Source organism: Prunus mume, linkage group LG1 (assembly GCF_029339155.1).
Source record: "Prunus mume cultivar Tortuosa linkage group LG1, ASM2933915v1, whole genome shotgun sequence".
NCBI classification, from domain to species: Eukaryota; Viridiplantae; Streptophyta; class Magnoliopsida; order Rosales; family Rosaceae; genus Prunus; species Prunus mume.
Window position 1 is genome coordinate 28,110,543 of NC_142698.1, and position 26,498 is coordinate 28,137,040.

General features: G+C 35.9%; 2 protein-coding genes across 2 annotated transcripts; both read left to right on the forward strand.

Annotated features, from left to right (window-relative positions):
- Window positions 1-14,070: 14,070 nt before the first annotated feature.
- Window positions 14,071-20,204, forward strand: LOC103325797 (5'-AMP-activated protein kinase beta-2 subunit protein). Its single transcript, XM_008227980.2, has 4 exons — window positions 14,071-14,413; window positions 14,681-14,806; window positions 19,267-19,347; window positions 19,423-20,204. The coding sequence occupies exons 3-4, from the start codon at window positions 19,321-19,323 to the stop codon at window positions 19,747-19,749; spliced, it is 354 nt and encodes a 117-aa protein (XP_008226202.1). The 5' UTR covers window positions 14,071-14,413; window positions 14,681-14,806; window positions 19,267-19,320; the 3' UTR covers window positions 19,750-20,204.
- A 2,452-nt stretch (window positions 20,205-22,656) lies between these two features.
- Window positions 22,657-25,100, forward strand: LOC103325807 (high-affinity nitrate transporter 2.1-like). The gene is made up of 3 exons (XM_008227990.3): window positions 22,657-23,594; window positions 23,725-23,840; window positions 24,174-25,100. The coding sequence occupies exons 1-3, from the start codon at window positions 22,785-22,787 to the stop codon at window positions 24,838-24,840; spliced, it is 1,593 nt and encodes a 530-aa protein (XP_008226212.1). The 5' UTR covers window positions 22,657-22,784; the 3' UTR covers window positions 24,841-25,100.
- The last annotated feature ends 1,398 nt before the right edge of the window (window positions 25,101-26,498 follow it).

Consider the following 26,498-nt stretch of genomic DNA (forward strand, 5'->3'; position numbering starts at 1 on the left):
TCATTGAATTACATAGATATTTATACAAGAGAAGATAAGTAAATTTAGGTTTTAGTCATAAATTTTTTTTTTAACTTTTGGAAAAAGCCAAAACTTTTTAAAAAAGACAGAAAAACTCTCAACTTTCAAATCAGCATACGAATGTAAAGGATTAATAGAAATCCAAAAATAAATAAGGAATTTTGTCAATTTTGGCTTCTTTTAAAAAATTTCTCTCTCCTTTTACTTTTTCCAGAGTCTCCCAATTAGATATTATATTTCTAGCGAACAAGGGCCACAAGCTACATTGTGGTGATGGGTTTTGGTTTGAGAATGAAATTCCAAATTCGACTGGTTCTGATTTGATTATTGGGTTGATATTTGGTACTGGTAGGCTGCTTGCCATAAAGAGATGATAGACATTTAAAGGGTCGTAAAATTGCCACGCTTCTAACCAAGTCTATGACCAAAATCCGCCACTTTATCGAAAAGGGCCTTTCGTTATTTCAACTTCTTGGCCCTTTTTTTTTTCCTTTGTTCTTCAAGTAGACCTTTTAGCTAATATACATTTATTTTATTTTTTATACAAGCTATATTAGAGGAGGGGGATCGAACCTTGGAACCTCAGATGCGTGGATAAATCTTTCTTAACCACTTGAGCTCCATGTTCGTTGCGCTAATGTACAAATCTATTAGAGTTAGCTTGCAATGACTTATAAAGAGTTGACTTATAAGGATAAAATAATAAATGCTCTTAAATTACTTGAGTTACAAAGTCCTTACAAGCGAGTGATACTTAAAAATAAGGCGAAGTAAGTTGGAACGATTTTGCCATTCTCATCTCTTCTCTGTCCGTGTCAATGTAAACGAGAAACCCATAGACAGAGGTTATACTCGTCCCGACTCCATTAAAGATGGGGTCCCCGAGTTGGCAGCTGGGCGCAATTCTAGTTGATTACAGTACCGAGTGATAGAGATAGGTGAAGGGAGATGTGGGGAAGAGATGGCCCCATTTGGGGATGTAGAGGGGTGGAGGGTGTCACATGGGAAGCATACGGCTTGCAAGTGATAAAGAGCAAGGAAATCGTACGGAAGGGTCACCATGCCACAAAAAACCTTGGGATTTAAATGCTTAAACTCCAAAGTCTTGGTAGCTAGGCTTTTGGTCCTACAAGAAGTCGGGTGCCTTTTGGAACTATATCAATCCAAGCTGGCCTAAAGAAAAAGGACAAGAAGAGGAAGATAAATTGGTGGCGTTGTGGTTATTAAATTGTTATATGCATAAATGTGTATAAATTAGGTTATTGTTGCGTGGGTTGGTTTGGATTTTGATGAAAGTCCAAATGTACATATGATACTCAAACCATAAACGCCAATCAACCAGCATCTTACCTCTCCCATAAATGATGTTTGACAATGATTTCTTCTAACTGATGGTCTTCTTGACTCTGGTCCCTTGCTATTTTGTTTTCTTTTAAAAGGTGGGTTTGCATCTATTTTCTGTTGTTGGACTATATTTAGCATGAACTTTTAAAGTCTTATTGTATAACTGAAATGATAAGTAGGGTACCTAATTAATATAGAAAAATCAACAAAATTTAAATTGCTGATTTCCCGAACAATCTTGACGTTTGATAGAATCATACTGCCAAAAGTTTCATGATCTTGCAACCCCACCTTTATGACTTCTTGATGAAGGTGATTGGTTGAATGAGTGAAGCCACCTAGTGGAATGCGTGGTTTTGGAATTGTTAATTTCGTTGAAGTTGCATAAAAGCAGTCCTTAAAACTTCGGTTGATTGGGGACCTCATTATGCATCCATGGATCATACGTGTTGACCGTAAACCTTTTCTGTTTTGACATGCAGATTATTTAGAATAAAATAATCAAGGATCGAGTGAAAATGGTAACTAAATCATTCTTTGGTTCGAGTGTGAAGGCGTGCTAGCTATCACCGTCATTTTTGGCCGTAATAGCAATGAGAAAGTTTGGTGGTGTCCATATAATAGGCTGCGTTGTGGATTTTGACTTCGGTTGAGGGACTAAGACCGAGTAAAGAACGCGATCTCGGCCTTTGGGTTCTCAGCTTCGGTAACAAAGTTGTTGATGTCGTCCGCGCTAGTCAAGTGCTTGTAAGACTGGTGTGTTCAGTGAAGAGTTTGGTTTCACTACTACAAAAAGTGACAAAGACGACCAGAAAAAAACGACGGTCTAAGGGAAAATCGTCGTTGTTTTTTAAAAGACGATGGTTCTATAAAACCGCAGTGTAATAACACCTTAGACACCTAAAAAATGAAGATTCCAATAGTTGTTCCTAAAGACGACGCACCTAATAAAAAAACCGAAGTCTTATTGAAATTGGATTTCCACAGAGTAAAATCTAAGCCAACAAAGAACGGCATAAGTTATGAATAGACCGACGTAGAAAGTAAAGATGAAGATGTCAAAAAAGCCGCCGTTTTTACTCAGAAATTAACATGACCAAGTTTTCGTATAAGGAGCCGTATAATTACAAATAAATCCACGATGGTATAATACAAAATACCGCCGTATTAAATTAATGTACAATTACGGCAAAGATAAATATATCGACGTCTTTCTCATATAGTTCTACGACGGTATCTTTAACTCTCACCACGTTGGGGTTTTTCATTTAACGACGTATTATAAAATTTAACGCCATATTTATTCACTTTATACGTCATACCTTATATTTAAACCGTCGTCTTAATAAGAATTTTTTTTAACAATTTATTTCTTGGATTTTGTTATCCTACGTCGGTAGATCAACTTAATGACAAGAATTGAAATAACCACGACAGTTTATATAGAAAACCGCCGACATAATCAGATTTTTCTGAGATCCCAAGGGTTACGAAATCTTACTAGATGGAACTCTATTCCTCATCATAATCTTACCAGAAAGACAATATTTTAGAGGTTAATGATGTATGTGTATTTGTGTCTTTGAGATACACAAACGCACATATACATTAACATCAAAAAATTGCTTCGAAATTTGACGACGGCTTAGATTTGCAATCGGAGAAACAATTTTTGAAAATTGGTGATGTGTGTATGTTTACGAATATAATCAGATACATAAAACATACACACACACCAACATCCAAACAATTGCCTCCTAAGAGGTGAGGTGAGACAGAGAAAAGGGCAAAAGCAGGTGAAACCCTAATTGAAAACTAAAACTGAAAGAACTCGTGGAAAAAAACTCTATTTATAAATAAAAAATCAAATTCACGTCGGTTAAATTACACCTAACGATGTTTAACAAAACGAATCCACGTCGGTTAAATTACACCTAACGACGTTTAACAAAACGAATCCACGTCGCTAAACAATTATTTCGTCGTCTTAGTGAAAAAAGACGATGGTAGAACAAAAAACCGTCGTTGTTTTTATATTCGTATTTGATTTAAATCAGTCTCCCAAACAAGAAACTTTAGAAATTCTAGAACATTAATTTCCGTCATTTTAAATTTCCTCGGAAAAAAAAACTCTATTTATAACGCACTGTAATTGAAAACTAAAACTGAAAGAACTCGGGAAAAAAAACTCTATTTATAATTAAAAAATAAAATCCACGTTGATTATATTTCACTTAACGACGTTTAACAAAAATAATCTACGTCGGTAATTATAAACTTACTGTCATCTTACTTTAATATACTACGACGACAAAAAAGACGACACTAAAACAAAAAACCGTCGTTGTTTCAATTTTAATAGTTTGGTCTGTTCTCTTTCTACGGACTTGGATAGTTCAAAGCATTGACAATGTCTTTACAAATTCGATTACTCAGGCTTTAGAGGCCATCTGAAGCCATTTCTATTCTTTATCGCATTCTTGAAAACCCATCTTCTTCTTTTGAAACTCTACGGATAAAGGAACAAGCTATCACAAATCTGACGGATATTCTTAGCCAAGAAAATCGAGCAGAGGATCAGGCACATTTGATCTTGATTTCCTTTGCAAAAAATGGCGCAGATGGACCCGTCTTTGAGAAGCGAACTTTCCTTCGACAGTGAGTGGAGGCAGGCTTGCATCTCGTTTGATGGAAAGCAAGGAGTATTGAAGCACTAAGTCTCCTATCAGGCCTGATCACGAAGTGAGAAGTCTAGATGACAAACTTCTTCTTGTGGACATAGATTTGTTGGAGAGTAAGCTCCATTTCTCTTTGAGAAAGACATCCAAATTATTGTCTTTGAGAGGTGAGAAGAGAGTGTCTGTGAGAGAGGAAGAACTTGGAACCCTAAATGAAAACTGAAACTGAAAGAAAGCGACAAATTTATACAATAAATTTTTAAAACTCACGGCGGTCATTACACACAAACCGCCGTTTAATTGTAAAATCAACGTCGGTTATTATTTAATATACGTCGTATATTATAAAAATCCACGTCGATATATTAAAAAAAAACGACGTGTTAAATCCTTGTACCATGACGCGAGATATTAATTTAGCGAATTTTATTTTGGAGTTTATTACAACGATACCTACAATATTACTGTCGTATTTATTTACCACGTCCTAAGTTCAAATTATCGTCGTAGTTTTTTATTTATACGTCGTCGTTCTCTGTAAACCGCCGTCTTATTTTTATGAAACGGTTTGTGTATATATTCAACTTTTCGTCTACCTGAATTACACATGCACTGTTTCCAAACCCGATAAAAAATTTCAATCTCAGAGAAAACTTTTGTCTTTTTCCTTGTCGAGAAGCCCAGTGTATCTCATCATCTTCTCTCGTCTTCGTCGTCTTCTCGAACTTAAACACGAAACTCCGAGAGGAAGCTTTCATTACATAAAGGTAAGCTTTCATTTCTCACTATTTTTGTTGCTGTTTAGCATGCTCATACGGTTTTTGTTTTGAAAATCTTTTTACCTTTTTTCTGGCCAAAATCATTTTAATTCTTTCCAAGTTTGATAAAATATACAGACAAAGAGGGAACGTTTTCAACTTTGAACACAACTACTTCAACTAAATAAGATGATGGTAGCTTTTATTTACGTGGTTAAATATGTAGACCATGACGGTTCGTCAGTCGTCCTAGCGTCGTCTGAAAATTGATCTAAGTTGTTTTTAAAATGACCGTCGTTTTTTTATTTGCTTGTTTGATTGCAGGTTTGATTTCTCTGAACCATGGTTTTTGTTTTTCCTAATTTGATAAAATACAAAGAAAAAGAAAGTAGGGTTTGGGATCTTATATAGACGACGGTATCTTATTATTCACGTCGTGTGAATGTTAATACCACGACGTTATACTAAGATACCATCGTCTATATAAGATTCCAAAACCTTCTTTCTTTGTCTTTGTATTTTATCAAATTAGGAAAAACAAAAACCATGGTTCAGAGAAATCAGACCTACAATCAAACATTCACAGACAAAGAAAGAAGGGTTTGGAATCTTATATAGATGATGGTATCTTATTATTAACGTCGTGTTAATTTTAATACCACGACGTTATATTAATATTAACGTCGTTTGAATTTAAATATCACGACAGAGTGTAAATATCGCCATAATAAGTTCTTATTATGTCTTCTTTTATATTGTTTCGTCGTTGTTCAAGTACCATCGTTTTAAACATTTAATACGTCAGATGTTATGTGATTGCGTCGTGTAAAATCTTATCATACGTCATGTTTTATGAATAACCGTCGTTTGTGTTCTTAATTTTTTCCTGAAATATTTTCACTTGCAGGTTTGATTTGTCTGTAACCATGGTTTCTCAAGACTAAAGTAAGGACTCTGGCTCGAAAAAAAATGGAGGTAAGGAGCTTGGAATGGTAACTCCTCAAGACAAGTCCTTGAAGAAGATGAAGTTTGTTTCATTTGCTGAGACAGAACCAGCCAGCACGACAACAATTTCTGAGGATTCAAAGTCAGGTCGAGGTATGAGCACAATGCCTCGTGTTGTGAAGAGAAAATTTCAGAAAATCAAGCCAGTTGTTGAGTACAATAAAAGGGAGAAAAGATGTGGCCCTGCACATACTGATATGTAGTCCTACATTGGTGTGTTGGCATGCTCCAGAGTCCCACTTGTGGACAAGAAATAGGCTGAAATCCCCAAGGATATAAAGGAGCAGATTTGGGAAGCCGTTGACATGACTTTTGTGGTAGGTCAATGGGGCAAGAACCTAGTATTATCTTATGCTGCCAAGAAATGGAAGGATTTCAAGTCTACACTAACGAGACATTATATCCTTCCATACATCAAGGAGAGGGAGAAATTAAGCTAACCCCCTGAACTATATAAATTCATAGAGAAAGCAGAATGGGATGCCTTTGTGGCTTCAAAGTTATCCCAAGAATTTGTGTCTGTGCATTCTCAACATTCAAAGATTAGGGAGAAACTTGAGTACAATCATCGATTGTCTCGAAAAGGATATGCTGGTTTGGAGGATCAATTGGAGGAAACCATGCCTAGGGTAGAAATTGATCGATCTACCTTATGGAAGAAAGCTAGACAAGACAAAGATGGTAACATCCATGATCCAAAGGTGGCAGAGAAAGCAAAATTAATTGTAAGCCTACTCACTCTGTTTTAAATTTTTATTAAACTCTGTATTGCCCTGATAATTCTTATTACGTCTTATGTTATATTTACCGTCGTGTGAATGATATTACTATGTCGATATGTTTTAAAAAACGTCGTTACAGGTCTGAATTTGGAATCACTACTCTGTCTTTGTAATTATAGCATAAGACGTTGGTGTTTTATTTATTGCGGCGTTTGAATATATTACTACGTCGAGATGTTTTAAAAACGTCGTTACAGGTCTGAATTTGGAATCGCTACTCTGTTTTTTGTAATTATAGCATAAGACGTCGGTGGTTTATTTATTGCGTCGTTTTAAACAACTAACCAAGTCGTTCTTTAAGTAACGTCGTTATAAATATATTATAATGTCGATTTCTATGTTATTGCATCGTGTGAAATTATATAATACGTCGTTTGTTTATAAATAACCGTCATGTGTTTTCTTGTGCTGACTTTTTTATATGTCTTTGTTTTAGGATGAATTGCAAAAACAAGTCGCTGAAGGCAGTCTCAGTGTATCTGGCAGTAATGATGTGTTGACCTTGGCTTTGGGTCCCGAGCATCCAGGGAGAGTAAGAGGGGTAGGTGCTGGGATATCCCCTAGGCAATACTTCAATTTACCTAGACAACAGAGTGTAAAGTTTGCCGATCAATTAAAGGAAAGTGTAAGAATTGTCCTTCAAGAAGAGACTAAGAAGATGGAAGCTAGATCAAGGGAAGAGACTTTAAGGGATGGAGGCTAGAACCAAGCAATTGGTAGAGGCTGAGAGGGAACATTTACTGAGTCAGCTTTCCCAACTCATCCCCAATTTTGATCCAAGCATGCTTAAACCGAAAACTAGCCCCTGTCAAAACCAAGGTCTAGAGCAAAGTCCCAAAAATCCAATGTCTGACAAAGCAAGCTGCTCTGGGGATGTGAGATCCCCACATTTTGAGGATGATATTGCCAAAAATGGGGAAAAGCAGGAAGAAATGGTAACATATCTGAACTTTGAATTCTCTGTTTTTTAAAAGAGTTATTAGACGTCGTTATTATGAAGCAAACCGTCGTTTGAAATACATACCACGACAATTTTATTAATAAACCGTCGTTTGTATTTCAATACAACGTCGTATTTAGTTTACTTATTTTACACACCATTAGACGTCGTTATTTTTGAAAACTTTTGTGGTGATTTAGACAACGGTTTTAGTCCTTACCGACGTAATATATAAATCCCCACGACGTTTATTATTTACTATCGTTTAATAATTTTAAGACGTCTATAATTTTTACATACCGTCTTATGTTACGCCTTACCACGACATTTTGATTTAATTTTTTTACTTTATGTACAATTTGTCTTATATATATATTTATATATATATATATTTCTTTTTTACTTAAAACAGAAATCTGGGGATTTAGAAAATCAAGATGAAGAGAAGAAAGGAGAAAAAAAAGATGAAGAGAATAAAGAAGAAGAAAAAGATGAAGAGAAGAAAGAAGAAAAAAAAAGATGAAGAGAAGAAAGAAGAAAAAGAAGATGAAGAGAAGAAAGAAAAAAAAGAAGATGAAGAAAAGCATGATGAAAAGGTATATTCTCATAACTTTGCCTTTTTTATTTGTTTTTCAAATTTCAGACGTCGATAGTTTCTTTAAACCGTCGTTTATTTTCAAATTAGACGTCGGAATTTGTTTCCTATGACTTAATAAATTATTCAACACGATGGTGTTTTGTTACCGTCGTTTAAATTATTATCAGACGATGTTGTTTTCTTTAAACCGTCATGTTTATTGAATTACCACGTCATTTTATTTTGTTTTATTTCTTTAAACAGGGTATTGAAGTAGCTGATTATTCAAAGGTGGAGGTGCCATCTTCCTTACAATCCCTTTGTCGTTATGTGGAAAACACACTAAAGCCTCAAGAGAAGATCATGACCTTTACAATTGAGAAGGAGGTGTTTGGTGCAGATCGCAGTACCTTCGTCTTGCCTGAAGATATTACACAGTTAGCAGGCATGGAAGAAATTGGGGCTACTGTGCTTGTAGTATATATGAGGTTTGTCTTTATTAAATATTTATTTCACACTCAAATTTGTGTTGAAAAAAAAAATCATTATAGCATAAGACGTCGGTGGTTTATTTATTGCGTCATTTGAAACTACTAACTACGTCGTTAGTTATGTACCGTCGTTATAAATTAATTATAACGTTTTTTGTTAGAATTGGTCGTCTATTCTCATCCTTGATTGTTTTTTTTATATCTCTTTTTCCATTACAAAGACGTCAGTTATTATTTGTTAATGATGTTGTTTGTTTTAACAATGACGGTGATTTAGCGTGGTGGTTTGACAACCAAATAGATGTCGGTCGATTCCACGACGGTTTAAAAACCGAATACACGACGGTGAATTCCCGTCGTCTTTTTTCTTTTTTGTAGTAGTATTTTCAATTTGATCTCTCAATTCCTCTTTGAGTTATAGACTAAGACAAAGCTTAAATGAGAAATCCGGGTGGATTGGATGTTGCTCAAGACTCTGATGAATCAGAGCTGTTCTTTATATATATATATATATATATATAATGTGCTTGGTTACAATGATGATGCTCAAGAGAACTTTGAACATGCCTCAAAGTTTCTTAGTGATATGGTGGCGTGAAATCCTAAGAAAGCAATAAAAAATTTTATTTTGATTTAAGAGGAAATTTAAGCAACAATGATTAAGCCTGTCTTGTTTCTTCTCGATGCTTCTTCTCCCTCCAACCCAAAGCCAACTCCAGATCTGCAATTCTCCTTGGTTCCAGGGGATCTCCTGAACCACCCTAGGTTAATAATCCGGGCCTCTCTCCTCCCCTTCCCTCCCGTGGTTATGTTGTGGAGAGGTTTTCCCTCTCAACTTTTGTTGGGTTTTATCTGCTCCTTGCTGTTGCAAGGGTTTGTTTCTTTCCTTTTTTTTTCTTGAGGTTTTGTTTCCCAGTCTTTTGGGGCTAATTATTGGTAGATCTTGCTAGATCTGCTACTTGTGTGGTAGATCTAGTGTAGATCTCTTTGTATTGGAGGTGGAGCTGCTGAATTTGGTGGATCTACTTATATTGTGCTTGGGGATCAAAGGGGATTAGGAGATGTTGTGATATTCTTTGGAATGTCCTAGTGGAAGTTGAGCGGTAATGCCCTCCACTCTTGGGGCGTTTCCTGTCTCATGAAGTTTGAGAATTTGTTCTCTGTCTTGATCTTTTTTAAGCACTGGTTGCTGCAGAATTAGGATCCTCCTCATCTGTAACACCTTGATAGCTGGGTTTAAAGTTGTATATTTGTTTTCTAACTATCTTGTAATACTTGTGCTTAGTTGGTGTTGTTGTTACAGTCTGTATTGCAAGAACCTCATTCCAGTGTGTTCTTATTGTTGTATCACAGGTTTGTGCCTGTTTCTTCAATTGAATTGCTACTGTTTTGCATTAAAAAAAAAAAAACTTCGGTTGATTAGGGGACCTCATTATGCATCCATGGATCATATGTGTTGACTGTAAAATCTTTTTGGTCTGACACGCGAATTATTTAGAATAAAATAATCATAGACCGAGTGAAAATGGTTTGGTTAATGGGAAAAAAATCTAGGTATAAACAATACGATAAATTCAAACTCTTGTAAAATGAAGTTTTATTTTAATAAAGGGTGCATGCTAGGGTCAGCTCTGAGATTTCAAGGGCTTAAAATGACAACATAAACGAAGCTATGCATACAAATAACTCTCACAAAAAATAAGGGCCCATTTGGCATCCTACTTAGATCCAATTTTATAAACTCTAAAACAGATTTGAAGTCCAAAGCTCAAAAAACCCGTTTGATAGGCCCACTTTTAAAAACCCAAAACCCAAAAAAATAAAAAAAAATAAAAAACACCCCCATTTTTATGTCCTATGACCCCCTCTCAATTTTCTAGAGACTTTTGTTTTCTTAACACAATTTCAACTCTTTTATCAAAATTTAAAGTGCCCTTTTCCTTTTTCTTTTTATTTTTTTTTATTTTTAAATTATATGTTTTTCTTCTCTCTCTATCCCTTCTAAATCTCTTTTTTCTTATTTTGATAATTTTAATCAATATTTTTTGCTCGTATCAATAATGAGTAGATAGTTAATGTGTGAAATGTAAAATAATAAAGTATAGTACTCAAATTTAGGTATTTTGTATATGTCAAATAAAAATTAATTCAAATGTGACCATAAAGAAAAATATATTTCAGTAGGTCTACCTAGGGCTCGCCAATGGTAGCAGAGCTTTAAAGAGGAGAGAGAAAATATCGGGCCGAGCCGGGTTTTTTTAGAAAATTCAAAGCCCAAGCCCGACCCATGAGCCGGGCTTGAGAAAGTTCATCGGGCTGGACCGGGCTAAACCCAACTGGCCGGGCCTAAACGGGCCTACTTCATTGAAAAAAAATCATAAACTTAATCATAAGGGCATTTTAGTCCAAATTTAATATTAAACTCACTTAATTCCAATATTTTCACATCAAACCGAATTCATAAAACACCCAATAAAGTCACACAACTTAATAAGATTTTCCACAAAAATAATAAAACCAAGTATTATTTTTGAGGTTATTAAATAATTAGACCATAATACGTCTTAAGAAATAATTTTAAAAAATAATAAGTATCAAACAAATATTTTTTTTAAAGAATGGTATGAATAAATATGCAAATATTTGGTGATGTGTTCAAGAAAAGTAGATTATATTTGGCGGTACGATTATGTTTCGTGATATGATTATATTTGGTGATGTGATATGTTGTTCATCTTATATATATATATATATATATAATTGTTGAATTAATAATTGACACAAATTAATGGGCTAATCATCCAATTATAAATTAGGAATGAGTAAAGAAAAGTAAATGAAATGAAACAAATTATATGTGATTTAAGTGATAAAATCCTAAACCTAAACTCTTATTTATACATAATTATATATGTATGCGGGTCTAACGGACCGGGCTTTTGTAGTCGGGCCGGGCAGACACCCAGCCCAAGCCTAGCTTGACCTAAGGCGGGTTGGGCCATCTCAAAGCCCATAACGGGCCAGTCGGGCTTTTTTCGATGGGCCAGACGGGTCCCCATCGGCCCATGAGCCCGCGGGCCAAATGATGAGGCCTAGGTCTACCCCTTCCACTGCCCCACTAGGTACACTTAATATCGACGAATAACTTCATCCAACTGAAGCTCCCAATTGAGGTCGTGCTTGTTCCACTCGATGAAGAGCTTATACCGAGAAGTATCCCTACCAATTTGTTGAATGTGTTTCACTTTCCGTAACTAGGTAGCTCAATAATCTAATGTTGAGATCACATTCACTTTTACTACTAAGATTTTCATCCAATACCTTCGCCCTATTAGCTTGGTTTCATGTTTTCGATCATTTGAATTCATCACTCATGTGATAGTGAACGAGCCAAGTGTCGACGATTCCAAATATATTCAAGTTATTCAACAGTAGCATGACCAATCCTTGTCTTCAAGGCAGGTGAACCTACTGTTGAGATGTATTCCTTCCTCAGCCACAATTGTTGAAGAATTTCAAAACAAGTCATACCTTGACAAGTGTATGCTTGGCCTTTGGCCGCGTACTTGCATGTCCTAAATCACACACACCTTGAAGGACGTCATTGTTCCTAGATTCTTAGTTTAGCTACCACGTGGTTGTGAATTTAATTAGGTTAACAACCGAGCATAGCTATTAAATCCTTAGTGTTACACTCATAAATCAACAAAAAAATGCAAGTACGATTTAAGTCATTTACTAGGATCCACGCCGACCATCGGCATAGGGACTCAACCTCGACAAGCTAACCCTGTCGATCCAGTTCAACAAAGGCATTTTTCATGCCGCTTAAGCTCAAGGACATGTGATGGCCCTTCGAGTGACGCCAGTTGTTCCACATAGAAATATTAACCCAAAGTGCCTGCCATTTTTTATATATATATAGGGCACTCGCCTCAAGGCACCAGGTAATAGTATGTTGACACTTGTACCTTTATTCTATCAAAATACATTCACACTCCATCTTTAAAGTTAACTTAAGCATCGAAGAGCCTTCGATCGGTAACACACTGGTGCCAAGGTCTTCATCCTTTCTCTCTCCTTTTGCAGATTCATTCCACACCCGCCATAAAACACACCCGATTGAAGGACATCAACACAGTGAGAAACTATTTTACAGACCATTGCTTTTACGTAAAACAATAACATGAATCTTGAATTAAAGTCAAAAGGAGCAGAAGCATATTACCCTTTCTAGTTATGGTGACACACTATAGTTTTTTCTATTTCAAGTTTGAGAGTGTTGCACCCTACATTTTAAATTATGACCTTCTTCCCATTTGCTTTTTCTGACTTTCAATTTGTTTATGAGCCCTCCTAATCTTTTAAAACATGCTAATTAACTCCCAACCGTTAAATTTGTGTGATTAATGTTAGCTTTTGTTAGAAATGCCTTTGGATGAACAAAAATAACCTTGAATTTAATAGAAAATTTGACAAATTCACATTTTAAAACATAAAGGAGCTCATACCAAAAAAAAATTAAAAATTAAAAGAAAAATTGTAACAAATTGGAAGACATACTAAAATCATATTAAAAATGCATTTAGTTTTAAGATTTGACTTAAAATATTAATTCTTTATTTTAATTGGATATTTTAAAGACTTTTTTGTTGTTGAGAAATTCTATGATTGCATTCATAATTCAGCCCAAAAAGCCACTAGATACAAAAGGCCAATACAAACTAGCCACAAAAGAGCTATTACAATAACATAGATGTCTAACATCAAAATTAAAACAATCTAGTGTTCCTCCACTAATGATCAAGTAGAATTGAAGAAACTCTGACATAAATATCCCAACTACGATTGCAAACTTAGAATAATAAAAAAGAGATAAAACTTGAAAAAATCAAGGCATAACAATACATATAAAACTTTCACAAATGAGAGATGAAAAGCTCTCACAAAAAGAAATGTGAAAACTACAAAATGATCCCAAAGAGTATCTGCAACTTATTCCAAACATAAATAAACTATAAAAAGGATGATGATGGAGATCCAATGCCGAAACGTAGGTGGAGATTCGACACTGAGACGCAGCCACATATGATAGTTGGATGAAAATCATAACAAAATGAAAACAAAACGAGAAAACTATTTGTCTCTCAAAATAGGGAAAGAGGTAAAGGGAGGAAGAGAGGAGGAGAGAAGGGAGGAAGAACAATGGCTTCCTTCCCCCTCATAATGAAACTGGTTTCCTTTGATATGATTTGATCCAGATATTTTGAAGACTAAATAGCAAATCCTTTTATTTATTTATTTTACCTTTTGATAGAGACTAATTAACAAACTTTTCATAGTATTTTCTTGGCTTATACCCATCCTGAATTTGTTACTATGTGCTGCAAAATTAATAATGTTATTTTATTTTTAAAGCACTTACAAAAAGATCTATAAAATCACAAACTGAGAGTATATTTACCCATTATACAATATAGTATTGCTAAAAAAGGGTTGTTAATATAGAGAAAAATTGTATAAACGAATAAATGTTTTTTTTTGTTGTTGATTGATTAAAGAAACTAATTCAAATCCCCTAACCCGGATTATAAATTAAAAACAAAAACAAAAAATCAAGAAAACCATGTTTTTTTTTCCCCTGAAAATTTAGTTTTCGCTTAGCAAACCAGCCTGGTGTCAGGATCTCTTGGCGGAATCTCCTAGAAGAAAGTCTCTCGAGCTGGATTTGTGCAGTCATTTCCTCGAACCAACACACTCGCCTCCCGTTTCTAGCTTTCTCAATTTAAAGTTTTCAATCTTTTCTCTGTTTACCAGGTAAAGAATTGTTTGGTTTTTCTTTTGTCGGATTCTTTTTATACTTTCCTTTTTACCTTGAAATCCCATTGTGGGTCTGCTTATATGGGACTGAATTCAACTCATTGAACTCATTCCTAGACTGGGTTCGGTCTGCTTTTAGTTTTTTCATTTACTCAGAGGATTTAACATGAAATTGGCAGCGTTTAGATTTTTGGGTAGTTTTGTTTTGGTAAAATATCTTATGGGTAGCTTTTGATTCCATCTGGGTTTGCCTTTATTTTTCAGATAAGCGTAGGGTCTGCGAAAGTTCATATTTGCTATTAATTGAATTGTTAGCTGTTCATATTGGTTTCAAGAGTAAGGTGGCACTGAGAAGCTGTTGATTGAAGGTTGGGGCTTTAGTCCAATCCGGTAAGTCTCTTCTTTGAAATGTGATCCCTAGCATATTGATATTTGATGATGGTTTCGGATGAAGCAAATTTTCATGTATCATGTGCTTTGATATGATTTATCTTACTGATTTTTGCCCTCTTATGCTACTGGATACATCTTTTAGAGAATATCATCTATTCTTGAGGATATTTATAGGTTAGGTTTAAAGAATTCTGTTTTTGTGGGTTTTGTGTGTGCACGCGTTCGCTTATTCTGAAATCATTTGGGTCTTCCTTTCATTCTGAAATTTTGTTAAATGTTTTCCCTCATGGTTTTAGGAATGTTGAATCTTTGGTATTTAGTCTGCTAGAATTCATATTGAATGCGTTGTTGGTATGAGCTTACCATGTGTATGTTTTGCCGTTATCTATTAGTTATGAAAATTTATCTTGCAAATGACTCTTTAGTTATCAAAATCTTTGGGTAGGAAGACCAATACTGGATGCGGTCCTATTAAAGGTGTGCTTTGATCCTTTTCTATCTTACTCGTGTTTTGATGTTCTGCAGAATTCAGTTTGTTAGTTCCATTGCGTTTTACACTAAAAAGATGATTTTATAGGAGATAGGTGATAATTTAGAGCAACAGCAATAGCTCCGAATGGTTGGCCTTGCTTTCTTAATGTTGGCAAATCTACTATTTTATAAATTATGAAGGGAGACTGTCATCAAAAGTACAATGTGGAGACTGCATATGGAAATTCTTGGTGGATTGTCATGTAGTGTATTACTTGTTGATATTGTTTGGTATGGTATTGATGCTTGTGGGTTTTGTTTGAGCAATGTGTGTGTGTTTGTGTGTTTTTCATGGTCCTGGTATAAGTGTGGGATTTTTCTGTTATTTTGTCTGCATCCTTCTAGTGCAATCTACTACCTGTTTGTTCTATGACAAGACAACCATTGACAACCTATTGTATAGTTTAGTTTCTTATATAAAGAAAAGAACTGCTTTATTGAAGTGAATCCACAAATTATCCGTTCTTAACTGCATAAGAGATTCCTAATTGAAATGAAGCCTTCAGTTAACAATGCACATGTGAGGCAATGCCTACTGGGCTGGGAATGAATGAATTTTTGTTTGTAAACAACGTACAGAAAGAAATGATTTTACCTGGGCGAATAGGAAGCCAGTGAGAGATTTTTTTAAAAACTTTTTATCTGACCAAGGGCAAAACGTTCTTATGGTCAACTGTAACATTTATTAATTTTTACACGTTTATGTAACATTTATATTTGGCCCCAAACTAATAGAGTTTAATCACTTCCAACATAGATTCTTTGTTCTTTAAGAAGGCCACATCAGACTCTTCATCCCCGGAATCTGATTCCAATTCATTTCATCTTAATCTGCATGGTTTTCTTATTTTTCATTGACTGTACACTTAAACTTCTTGTATTTTCGTAACCTGCACATTCTGCAGAAGGCATGTGCTGGTGATTGTTAGGATTTTGGCTCGTCAAATATGTCCTAGTTGGTTTAGGATTGTTTTAGGAAAATTAGAGGTATACCAATTCTTGTCCTAGAGGGATTAGGAAAGAATTTCAGTTTTCCTTATTCAATTCAGGTTTGGATTTCTAGAAGTCTATTAGGATTTGGATAAGTGTAATTTCCTAATCTACTTAGGAATAGGAATCCAATCAGCCTTGGGACATGTAAGCCAACTCTATATCTATAAATAGGGTGTGGCAAGGCTTATTTTAAAGAGAGGAAAAACAGCCAGAGACAACCAAGAGTTTTGAGATTAGTTCTAGGGTTGCAAAAGTTCTGTAATCTCTATTATTAATCAAAGGAGCGGTGATTTCTCTACCTAGAGAAATCACAACTGACAGGCAAAAGTTCTGCCGAACCAGTATAATTCTTGTGTGTTTCTAAGTGTTTTAATATTTGCTAGTTTAGTCTATTGCCGTCGGTTACATCAAAGAACAAGATCTAGAAGGCAAGTTATTTAACAGTGATTTCTTGAATAGACCTTCTTTTTGTATAATGAGACTGCAGTTTTGCCCTTCTTCCCTATTTCAGTAGCTGTGCCAGTGATGAGTTATTCACTGGCTGCACCCTTTGAAGGTTTTTAGAGGATGAGAAATGGTGTAAGCATTCAAGAATTGATTTGGTTTAAGTCTGATAAGGAGGGACTTTACTGGGAAAGCGCTTGACAAATTTTTTGTTTCTCGTCTTTCTCATTTGGCTAAGGAACTTTTAAAATGCAGTTGATTCAGTTTTCTTTTTATCTGGTTGGTATTTTCTTGGATGGGATGTGATATTGATCGTGGAGAGTTTGGATTTGTTGTTAGGTCTTTGAATTTGGTCTTTCATAGATTAAGATTTATGGCCAATGCAATTGAATTTGGTGTATATTGCAAAAATTTGAAATTGTAGCTGCTATTACAAATGCAGATGTGTGTACCAAGGTCGACAGCCAATTTTTTTTATCAATCTTTCAGAGATTAACATAGTTGGGTAAAATACCTTTTTGGCCCCTTTATTGTAGACGAACTTGTATTTTGGTCACTTTGTTTGACTCCATTACTTAATGGTGTCATTTCTATCCAATTACCGTTAAAAATAAATTCTTAAACCATTTAAAAATTAATAGTAATATTAGTTAATTAAAAAATTATAAATTTCAACTTAAAATATAAAATAAGCTTAAAGTTGAAAGATCTACGCGGCCCCACCCTTCTGATCTAACCCCACCCCAGCCCCACCTCCTCCCTAACCTTCCACTACCCCATCCCTCCTCTATCCTCCGCCACCAGCCTCCCAGCTCCTCTCTCTATCTCCTTGATTGATCAAATCTCACTCACCAGTTATCATGAGTCATGACACAAGGGAGATCACTTCACAAATCAGCACTCCACAAAAAATGAATTTATCTCATTATTAGAAAATTAATTATCTGTATCGTTAATGAGGCGCGAAGTCTCCTTCAGATCATATTGAGGCCACAGAGCATTCATGGGGCGAGAGCTTTGTTGGCATTGAGCCTCACCCATGCTTCCCATTTCCACAACATTGCAGCAGGCTCACTGGATCCAGTTGCAAATCTCAACAAAACCTGTGAAAATTGTCTTCCCCGGGGCCGTTCTGGTTCTAGCAGTGGTCCACCACTGCTATGTTTCCACAGAACAAAAAACATTGGGGATGGGGTCGGGGGAGGCTAGGATGAGGTCGTAAGGGTGAGGGAAGGGAAGGCATGGTGGACGGTGGAAGGCTGACAGACCAAAATTGATTTTGCTTTATTTTTTATTTATATGATCTATTATTAATTTTATTTTACTTTATATTTTAATTTTATTATCTATTATTAATGTGATTGGAGAGATATCTATAGTTTATGCTACTCAAATGAGACATATATGTTCCTTATTTTATTTGTTTACTTTTGACATTGTCTACTTCTAAATTCAAGAATAGAAATTTTTTATTATTGGAATAGCTTATTAGTTTTATCCTGGTTTTTTTTTTCTAGGCTAAAGTTAACCAACGCAGCTTAACTTTACGAGAAGAAGTCGACTTTAGCTAATATTTGCTAAAAGAGCGTAGATGAAAATCGATCACGTGCTATAATATAATTGAGAAGTAAAAAAACTGTATTTGATGTTTTAAGCCTAAATCAGTGCATCAACTTAGAGTATGTTATGTGTGTTGATTGGTAAGCTGCCACAAATCGGTAGAAATAGGAGCTGGGGTACAACATTACCCTAAAAGCTTTGCAAGCTCTGAAAGTGTATGTTGTCCACTTGGTTAATTTTCATTAAATGTAAACATGCAAGTGAGGCTTCCTGGTGACTTCTCTATAATGTTACGGGTGGGTTTCTCTGAGATTTATTTTCAGCTTCTCATTCATTTGCCATCTTATGTTTAGGACTGGAAAGAAGTTGTACATCACCATGGTAGTGACACAGAGAAAACCTGTTTCTTCTATTATAACATATAAGATATCCCTTGGAGTTTAGAATTTAACGCTATCTTGTATGGAAGAATAAAACTGAAAGGATTTGACTGTGCATGGTATAGGATTTCTTTGTAATTATGTCTGATTAGATTTCTTTAGTATCAGAAGAATAATAGTTCATTAACACTCAATGGCCCAAAAATGAGATGTGTACGAAAAGAGAATCAAAGGAAAAGACGTCGAATTATCATGGAAAAGTTAAGGACCATTAAGCCAACTCATTGTATAAGGTCATGAGTTTGAAAATACTCAGTCCCCTAAGTTGTAATCGGTTGCATCAATCATCTAAAACAGAGTATATGGGATTGGTTACTTGGGTCTCATAGCCATCCTGTTGTTTTTCCTTGACTTTTAACATATTGCAGTGGATGATTGAATTTTCTGGGTTGCCTTGGTGTGGAATTCTACTTCTATGTGTGCAAACTTTTGTTGACGCACAGCTAGTGTATCTGTGATTCTCATGGAAGATAAACTACTGTCTTTCAGGTCATTATAGTCTTCCTTAGTTGATGATATTGTGCTGCTAGTTCCTGTTTCAGCATGAACAACTCATTTGGTGATGATTATGTAAGCCTCCGGAACCTTGATGATTTTCTTATCTACTGAAATAAAAAAGGACCGACCTTTAAATATTTTATGCAGGATGAAGCAACTGTTGCAGGATTTGAAGTTTTAAGATCACCTGATGCAAGTTACAACAATGTATACCCTGGGAATGAAGATGAGGCACGGGATCCGCCTCTTGTCCCTCCACATCTGCAACAGACCTTACTTAGTTATCCAGCAAGCGCAGACACTGCTGGAACTCTTCCGTTGCCACAGAATGTGACCCTCAATCATCTTTACATTGAGAACCGGGAGAGCCCACGATCTGTAGTTGCAGTTGGGTTCACTCATCGCTTTCGTTCAAAATTCGTTACAGTTGTGCTTTACAAACCAGTTCAAAGAAGGGGGACTACCAGCACTTAGAACTTGAATATTAGGATACACCTCAATTAGGTTTGGTATATCTGGTCCTTGTTATGGTGCAAGGAGTGGAATGAACCCAAATTCAATACTAGTAGTGAAAGATGCTTATTTCCTCACAGAAACTTATGAACTTAGGTTTGATTTGTTAAAGTTCCTCATTCTGCAGGGTAGATTTGCTGGACTGTGGAGTTGTACATTTAAACTTTAAAGTATTCTTTCAACTGGGATACAAAATGGGTTGGCTGGTTAGGTTATGATCTCATATGAGAATGATTCATATGAAATGCATGGAAGCATGTGCATGCATTTGTGAATATAAAATTCCTGCTTTATACAGATGAGGAAGCCCTGTCCTTGTATGACTTAGCATGCAAATATGGATCGAACATGCGCTCAATTATTTTTCATAATTTGACCAAGATGCTTCTCTCTTGGGGAAGCTTCTTCTTTATTTCTTTCCATGGTGTACTTGTATCCCAAGCATATAATTTAATTGATTATTTTGTTCTCCAATTATTTCGGTAATCTTCTCCAGTCAGTTCGTACGGTCAGTACTTATCTTTCCTAAATGGGTGGGAATAAGAGGGACTATTATACTATATACATTATGGGTGGGTATGAATGCTTGAGATGCCAATAGAAATGTACAAATTGGATGGTCATGCGTGTGTGCTTTTGCAATGTACTAAAATGAACAGAAACGAATGCGCACTCGAGGTTAAGAATGCATCAGCTTCCCATGCCATATGTTTGAATATAATTGGCGAAAGCATACATTCATATGTTTCATTGTTTTCTTATTTAACAAAACCTCAAGTGGTTAAAAACATTTATCCTTGCTCCTGCACTTAAGGTCCCAGCTTCCATTGATGGATCCTTCAAATAAGCTTATTTGAGGGACACCTTTATAGGGCTCACTCCGCATTATATTTCACTAATCCAAACTGTCTATTTTTTAGATAATCATTCAAAAATCATTTATACAAAAAATAACTTGAATCTGATATTATTTGACCACCCAATTGAGTTATTGAAATTTTAGTATTTCTTAAAGTACCGTGTTCATTGATTTTATATGACATAATTGGATGCCGAAACGGTTTTCGATTTGTCTAATTTTTTGCAAGGATGATCTATGAATATAGACTTAAAAAATAGATGGTTTGGATCGTTGAAAAAAAAATCGTAGGGGACCCTAAAAGATATCCTTATTTAAGGGATCCTTCAATATAAATGGATTGTATAATAATAAAAATAATTTTTTTTTTGGTAAAAATAGTAATAATAATTATTATAAATATATCAACTCACATGATTTTAAAAGTTATCCGGATTGGAGACCAACACAGACACCTGCTAGCATTCTTATCTATCCTTTGTCCTTGTAAGGATCTGACCAATACATACATGGACTTATCATAGAGTGCTTATCAAAATACAAAAGGTCTTATAATTATGTCAGCAAACACGCTTGTTTTTGTAGCTCTTAAACAAATCATAAAAGGCGCCGTCCAACCACAAATACCAAGTCATGTTGTCCAAATCTCCTCCAAAAACAATACACAAGAACTCTATGATCAAGTGAAAGGTTAAGTATCCAGTTTTATGTGTGTGTGTATATATATTATCAATCAACCATTACAACAAGCAAACTTTTGATAATGAGAAAAGAAAAGGCTACAGTCTGTGATTATAAAAGAGGTAACATTTGACCTGTCACCTGAGAATGACATTTTAATAATATGGTTAATATATAATAACGAGTAGGCACAATGGCACCTTAATAAGATATTAGTTATATATGTGAAGGAAAGAAAGAGATATCATCCCTCCAATTGCCCCTTGATTGACTTGCAAATTGCAGGACACATTTGCTTAAAATAATTGCAGTTTGGCTAGTTGATTGTCGTAGACTTGCGATGAATTATTGGTACAAGCATCTGTGTGTCAATGTGAAAATGGTTCAGATTAACGTCCGACACTATAATATATATGTATGTTAAACTGTTTGATAAGATAATATTATTCGATATACATACACGTAATGGTTTCATATTGCCAAACTTTTTGTATGTTATATTAATTCTGAGATTGTGAATTATGATGACATCTTTGAATGTTGCATTTAAATATATATATATATATATATATATATATATATATATAATCAAGAGTGTTCTTGATACTACTGGATTGAAATAAGAGAAATGCTATAACAGAACTTGCTCAAAATAGAGTTTTTACGTGAACTTGCTGACACTTTGAGAATTAATGTCAAGTTTGGCTCACTTTACACAATAAACATGATCATCAAGTCCATGTGAGCAAGTCCCATAAGCATTTCTCTTTAGGTAAATATAAGTTTTTCTTGTTAGTTAGAGAAGACTTGCAGAGCATATTTGTGTTATCTTTTATGAGCTTCTAGTGGAGGGGCTTGCTAATAAAAGAGTTATTTGAATGTGAGGGTTTCCTAAACACTTTCAAACAAACTCACAACGTTTTCAAATGTTATTTTATTACAAGTCGGAACATACAAAACAATATACAACTACATGTTTATTTACAACATTGTATATCACATCATTAATATAGTTGGGTCTATATACTTTAGCTCAAACAATATAAATCTGTATGTCATTAGTGGTAACCATTTCCATTTTACACTTAATCAGGGTTCATTGACCTAATTAATATTTAATTATCATAACTATATGCGGCTACCAGTTAATTAACCACCTGGATGGCTCATTAGGAAGGTCTATGTGGTCCCTTGGGATATACGATGAGACTTTTACTCTTCATATCAGATATGCGGCAAAATGCATAACCAAAATGTTGAGAATCTTTCTTGCCTCTTCATAACCCTTCACAAAATGTCAACTCCAAGCCCTATATAAATGCCACACTCCCATACACCTTCCCCACACAACCCCATAACTTCATTTAGTCCAAGTAGTTTCTAAATTCAAAACTTGAGTTTTGAAACTCGAGATTCAAAATCCAAACTCCAAACAACAAATTCAAAACCCTGAATAATGGCCGAAGTCGAAGGTGAACCCGGAAGCTCCATGCATGGAGTGACAGGCAGAGAGCAAACCTTTGCGTTCTCAGTAGCTTCCCCCATCGTCCCAACAGACCCAACAGCCAAATTTGACCTACCAGTTGATTCAGAGCACAAGGCCAAAGTTTTCAAAATCTTCTCTTTGGCCAACCCTCACATGAGAACCTTCCACTTGTCTTGGATCTCCTTCTTCACTTGCTTTGTCTCAACTTTTGCAGCTGCTCCACTTGTCCCTATAATCAGAGACAACCTCAACCTCACAAAGCAAGACATTGGAAATGCTGGGGTTGCCTCTGTCTCAGGCAGCATATTCTCAAGACTTGTAATGGGTGCAGTATGTGATTTGCTAGGGCCACGATATGGGTGTGCGTTTCTCATAATGCTCTCCGCACCCACTGTGTTTTGCATGTCATTTGTATCTGATGCTGGGGGCTACTTGGCAGTGAGATTCATGATTGGTTTTTCGCTTGCTACATTCGTGTCATGCCAGTATTGGATGAGCACCATGTTTAACAGTAAGATTATTGGGCTGGTTAATGGGACAGCTGCTGGGTGGGGAAACATGGGTGGTGGGGCCACCCAGCTCTTGATGCCATTGGTGTTTGATATAATTGGAAGACTTGGAGCAACTCCTTTCACTGCTTGGAGAATTGCCTTTTTCATCCCTGGCTGGCTTCATGTCATTATGGGAATAATGGTCTTGACCCTTGGCCAAGACTTGCCTGATGGGAATCTTGCTGCCCTGCAAAAGAAGGGTGATGTTGCCAAAGATCAATTCTCCAAGGTCAGTTTTCTTTATATTTAAGGCCTTCTTGGAATCTTTGCTTATGTATTCATGACTTTCAAATATCCATGAATATTTATACAGAATAAGCTGATTGATGTTCCTCCCCTCCAATTTGAATATTGTTCAGGTATTGTGGCATGCTATAACAAACTACAGGACATGGATCTTTGTCCTTCTCTATGGCTACTCCATGGGTGTTGAATTGTCCACTGATAATGTCATTGCTGAATACTTCTATGACAGGTTTGTCCTTCATTTTTTTTCTTCTTTTACTTTTTAAAGAGTATAATGATTTTTACCATATTTGTTGATCACATGTTTTACAAGCGACCCACATGCCATATCGGGTCTCATCACAAGAATATAATGTTGTTAACAACACTAGTTAGCGAAATATTTCGTTTTAAATATCTAACATGTTATGTTGTCAAACTGTCAATCTGGACCACACATTTAAATTAGAGCCATTCAAAATACTAGATTGAGAATTTCCAACCCAACATATCTATAAGTTTGAACAACAAAGTATTTTGAGAGATAGCTGGGATTAATTTCAAATGTCCTTTAATCAAACAGGTTCAATCTCAAGCTTCACACAGCTGGAATCATTGCTGCAACATTTGGCATGGCCAACCTAGTGGCCCGTCCCTTTGGAGGATTTGCGTCTGATCGAGCAGCCAGGTACTTTGGCATGAGGGGCAGGCTATGGACTCTTTGGATCCTCCAAACACTAGGAGGAGTCTTTTGCATCTGGCTTGGTCGAGCAAACTCACTCCCCATTGCGGTCTTTGCCATGATCCTCTTCTCTGTAGGAGCTCAAGCTGCATGCGGAGCCACCTTTGGCGTCATCCCCTTCATCTCCCGGCGATCCCTAGGCATCATATCCGGCCTCACTGGAGCGGGTGGGAACTTCGGGTCCGGGCTGACCCAACTAGTGTTTTTCTCAAGCTCAGCATTCTCAACTGCGACAGGGTTGTCTCTGATGGGGGTAATGATCGTGTGCTGCACACTTCCAGTGACTTTGGTGCATTTCCCTCAGTGGGGGAGCATGTTCCTTCCGCCTTCAAAAGATGTCGTGAAATCGACGGAAGAGTTTTACTATGGAGCTGAGTGGAATGAGGAGGAGAAGCAAAAGGGGCTACACCAGCAGAGTTTGAGGTTTGCAGAAAATAGTAGGTCTGAGCGTGGTAGGCGTGTTGCCTCAGCTCCAACCCCACCCAACACCACACCTTCCCATGTTTAGGTTATGTTATGATCTCATCATATGATCATATATATGAGAATTGTTTCTTTGAAATGCTTGGAAGCGTTTGCTTTCTTTATATATGAGGAAGCCTTCAACTTGTATGACTTATGCATGCATATATATATGTGCATCAAACATGCGCTCAATTATTTTCCTTAAGTTGACCGAGAAGCTTACTTCTCTCTTGGGGATGTTTTTTCCCAAGCATATGAGTGAACTGATGATTATTTTTATTTCAATGATTTAGATAATTTTCACCAGTTAGCTTGTACGGTCAGTTCCTAGATTTTGGGGAATAATCGGCAGTATGGTACTATATACATTATGGATGGGATTGGATTGTTAGATAGGGGACTTTTAATATAGACCCATTTCATGCTTAAAAATGTTGAAAAAAACCTTTGTGTTACACTTCTATAGAATAACTTATATTAATTATGTAATTTCGTTATATCAATTATATCAAAAAGAAGAAGATATTGATGATGTTAAAATTATAAAATAAAAAAACAATAATAAAAAAGGATATTGATTATGATGTCAATCCTATAATTAATGGGGGCGAAGGTGTTGTTTCACACGAGGATTGACGACGTTGGCACGGGGCTGCCTGGAACTTGAGTACTTGGATGTGTATGTATTAAGTATTACAAATGCATCTATGCTTTGGGACTCATTCTAAAAATCGTTGTGATCTATTGAAGATATTTTGGAAGATAGATTAGTTTTTGTATAGGTTAGGTTGTAGTCAACACTCTACCTAATTGGTGAGTTGTGATTACCACCTTTTCCTTGATTTAAGGTTTCCTTGTAATTAGTGTTCGGCCTTTACAACTTAATTTGTGGATAAAGTTTGTGGTGATGGTAAGGCATGTTGTCTGGTGGTTTCTTGCCCTCACTCAATCTCTCTATATATTTGTGTACTGTGTAAATCTCATCATGATAAAAAATACATACATTCATTGAAAATCAACATGATCTTTGACCTGTCTTGATTGACTGAGAAGAGACGATAACAGATTTAACCTGTCTTGATTGACTGAGAAGAGACGATAACAGATTTACTACTTGACAATAGGGTTTGAGCTCTTTTGAGGGGTTGTGAGAAGCTCAGAAGGTTTGCTTTATATCTTCGTCTTGGGGGCCAGTTGAGCAGTGTAGGGGTCGGTGAGAGAGTAAGATAGGGACACTTCTTTTTCAGCTGGTGCAGAACAACCCCTTGGATTTGCTTTGGAGATTTCAATGAGATACTTCAGGCCGATGAGAAATAGGGGGCCTCCCCCATAGTGAGAGACAAATGCAGGGCTTTAGAGAGGCGGTGTGGGCCGGTGTGGCTTGCATAACTTAGGTTTCTTGGGGTATAAGTTCATTTGGCAACATAATTATAAGGGAGAAAATTTGAGTACGATTGCACAGAGCACTAGCAAATGTGGAGTGGCGAAATAAGTTTTCACTTTCAAAGGTTCATTGCCTAAATCCTAGTAAATCTGAACACTTGCCTATACTGATCCAGATTAGCGAGACAAGGGCTTACTGGCCAAGCAGAACAAAGCGATTCCATTTTGAAGCTTTGTGGCAACACATGCAGAATGCGAAGAAGTTATCAAGCAAGAGTGGTGTAACTATAGAGAAATATAGATTCACATTGATTATTA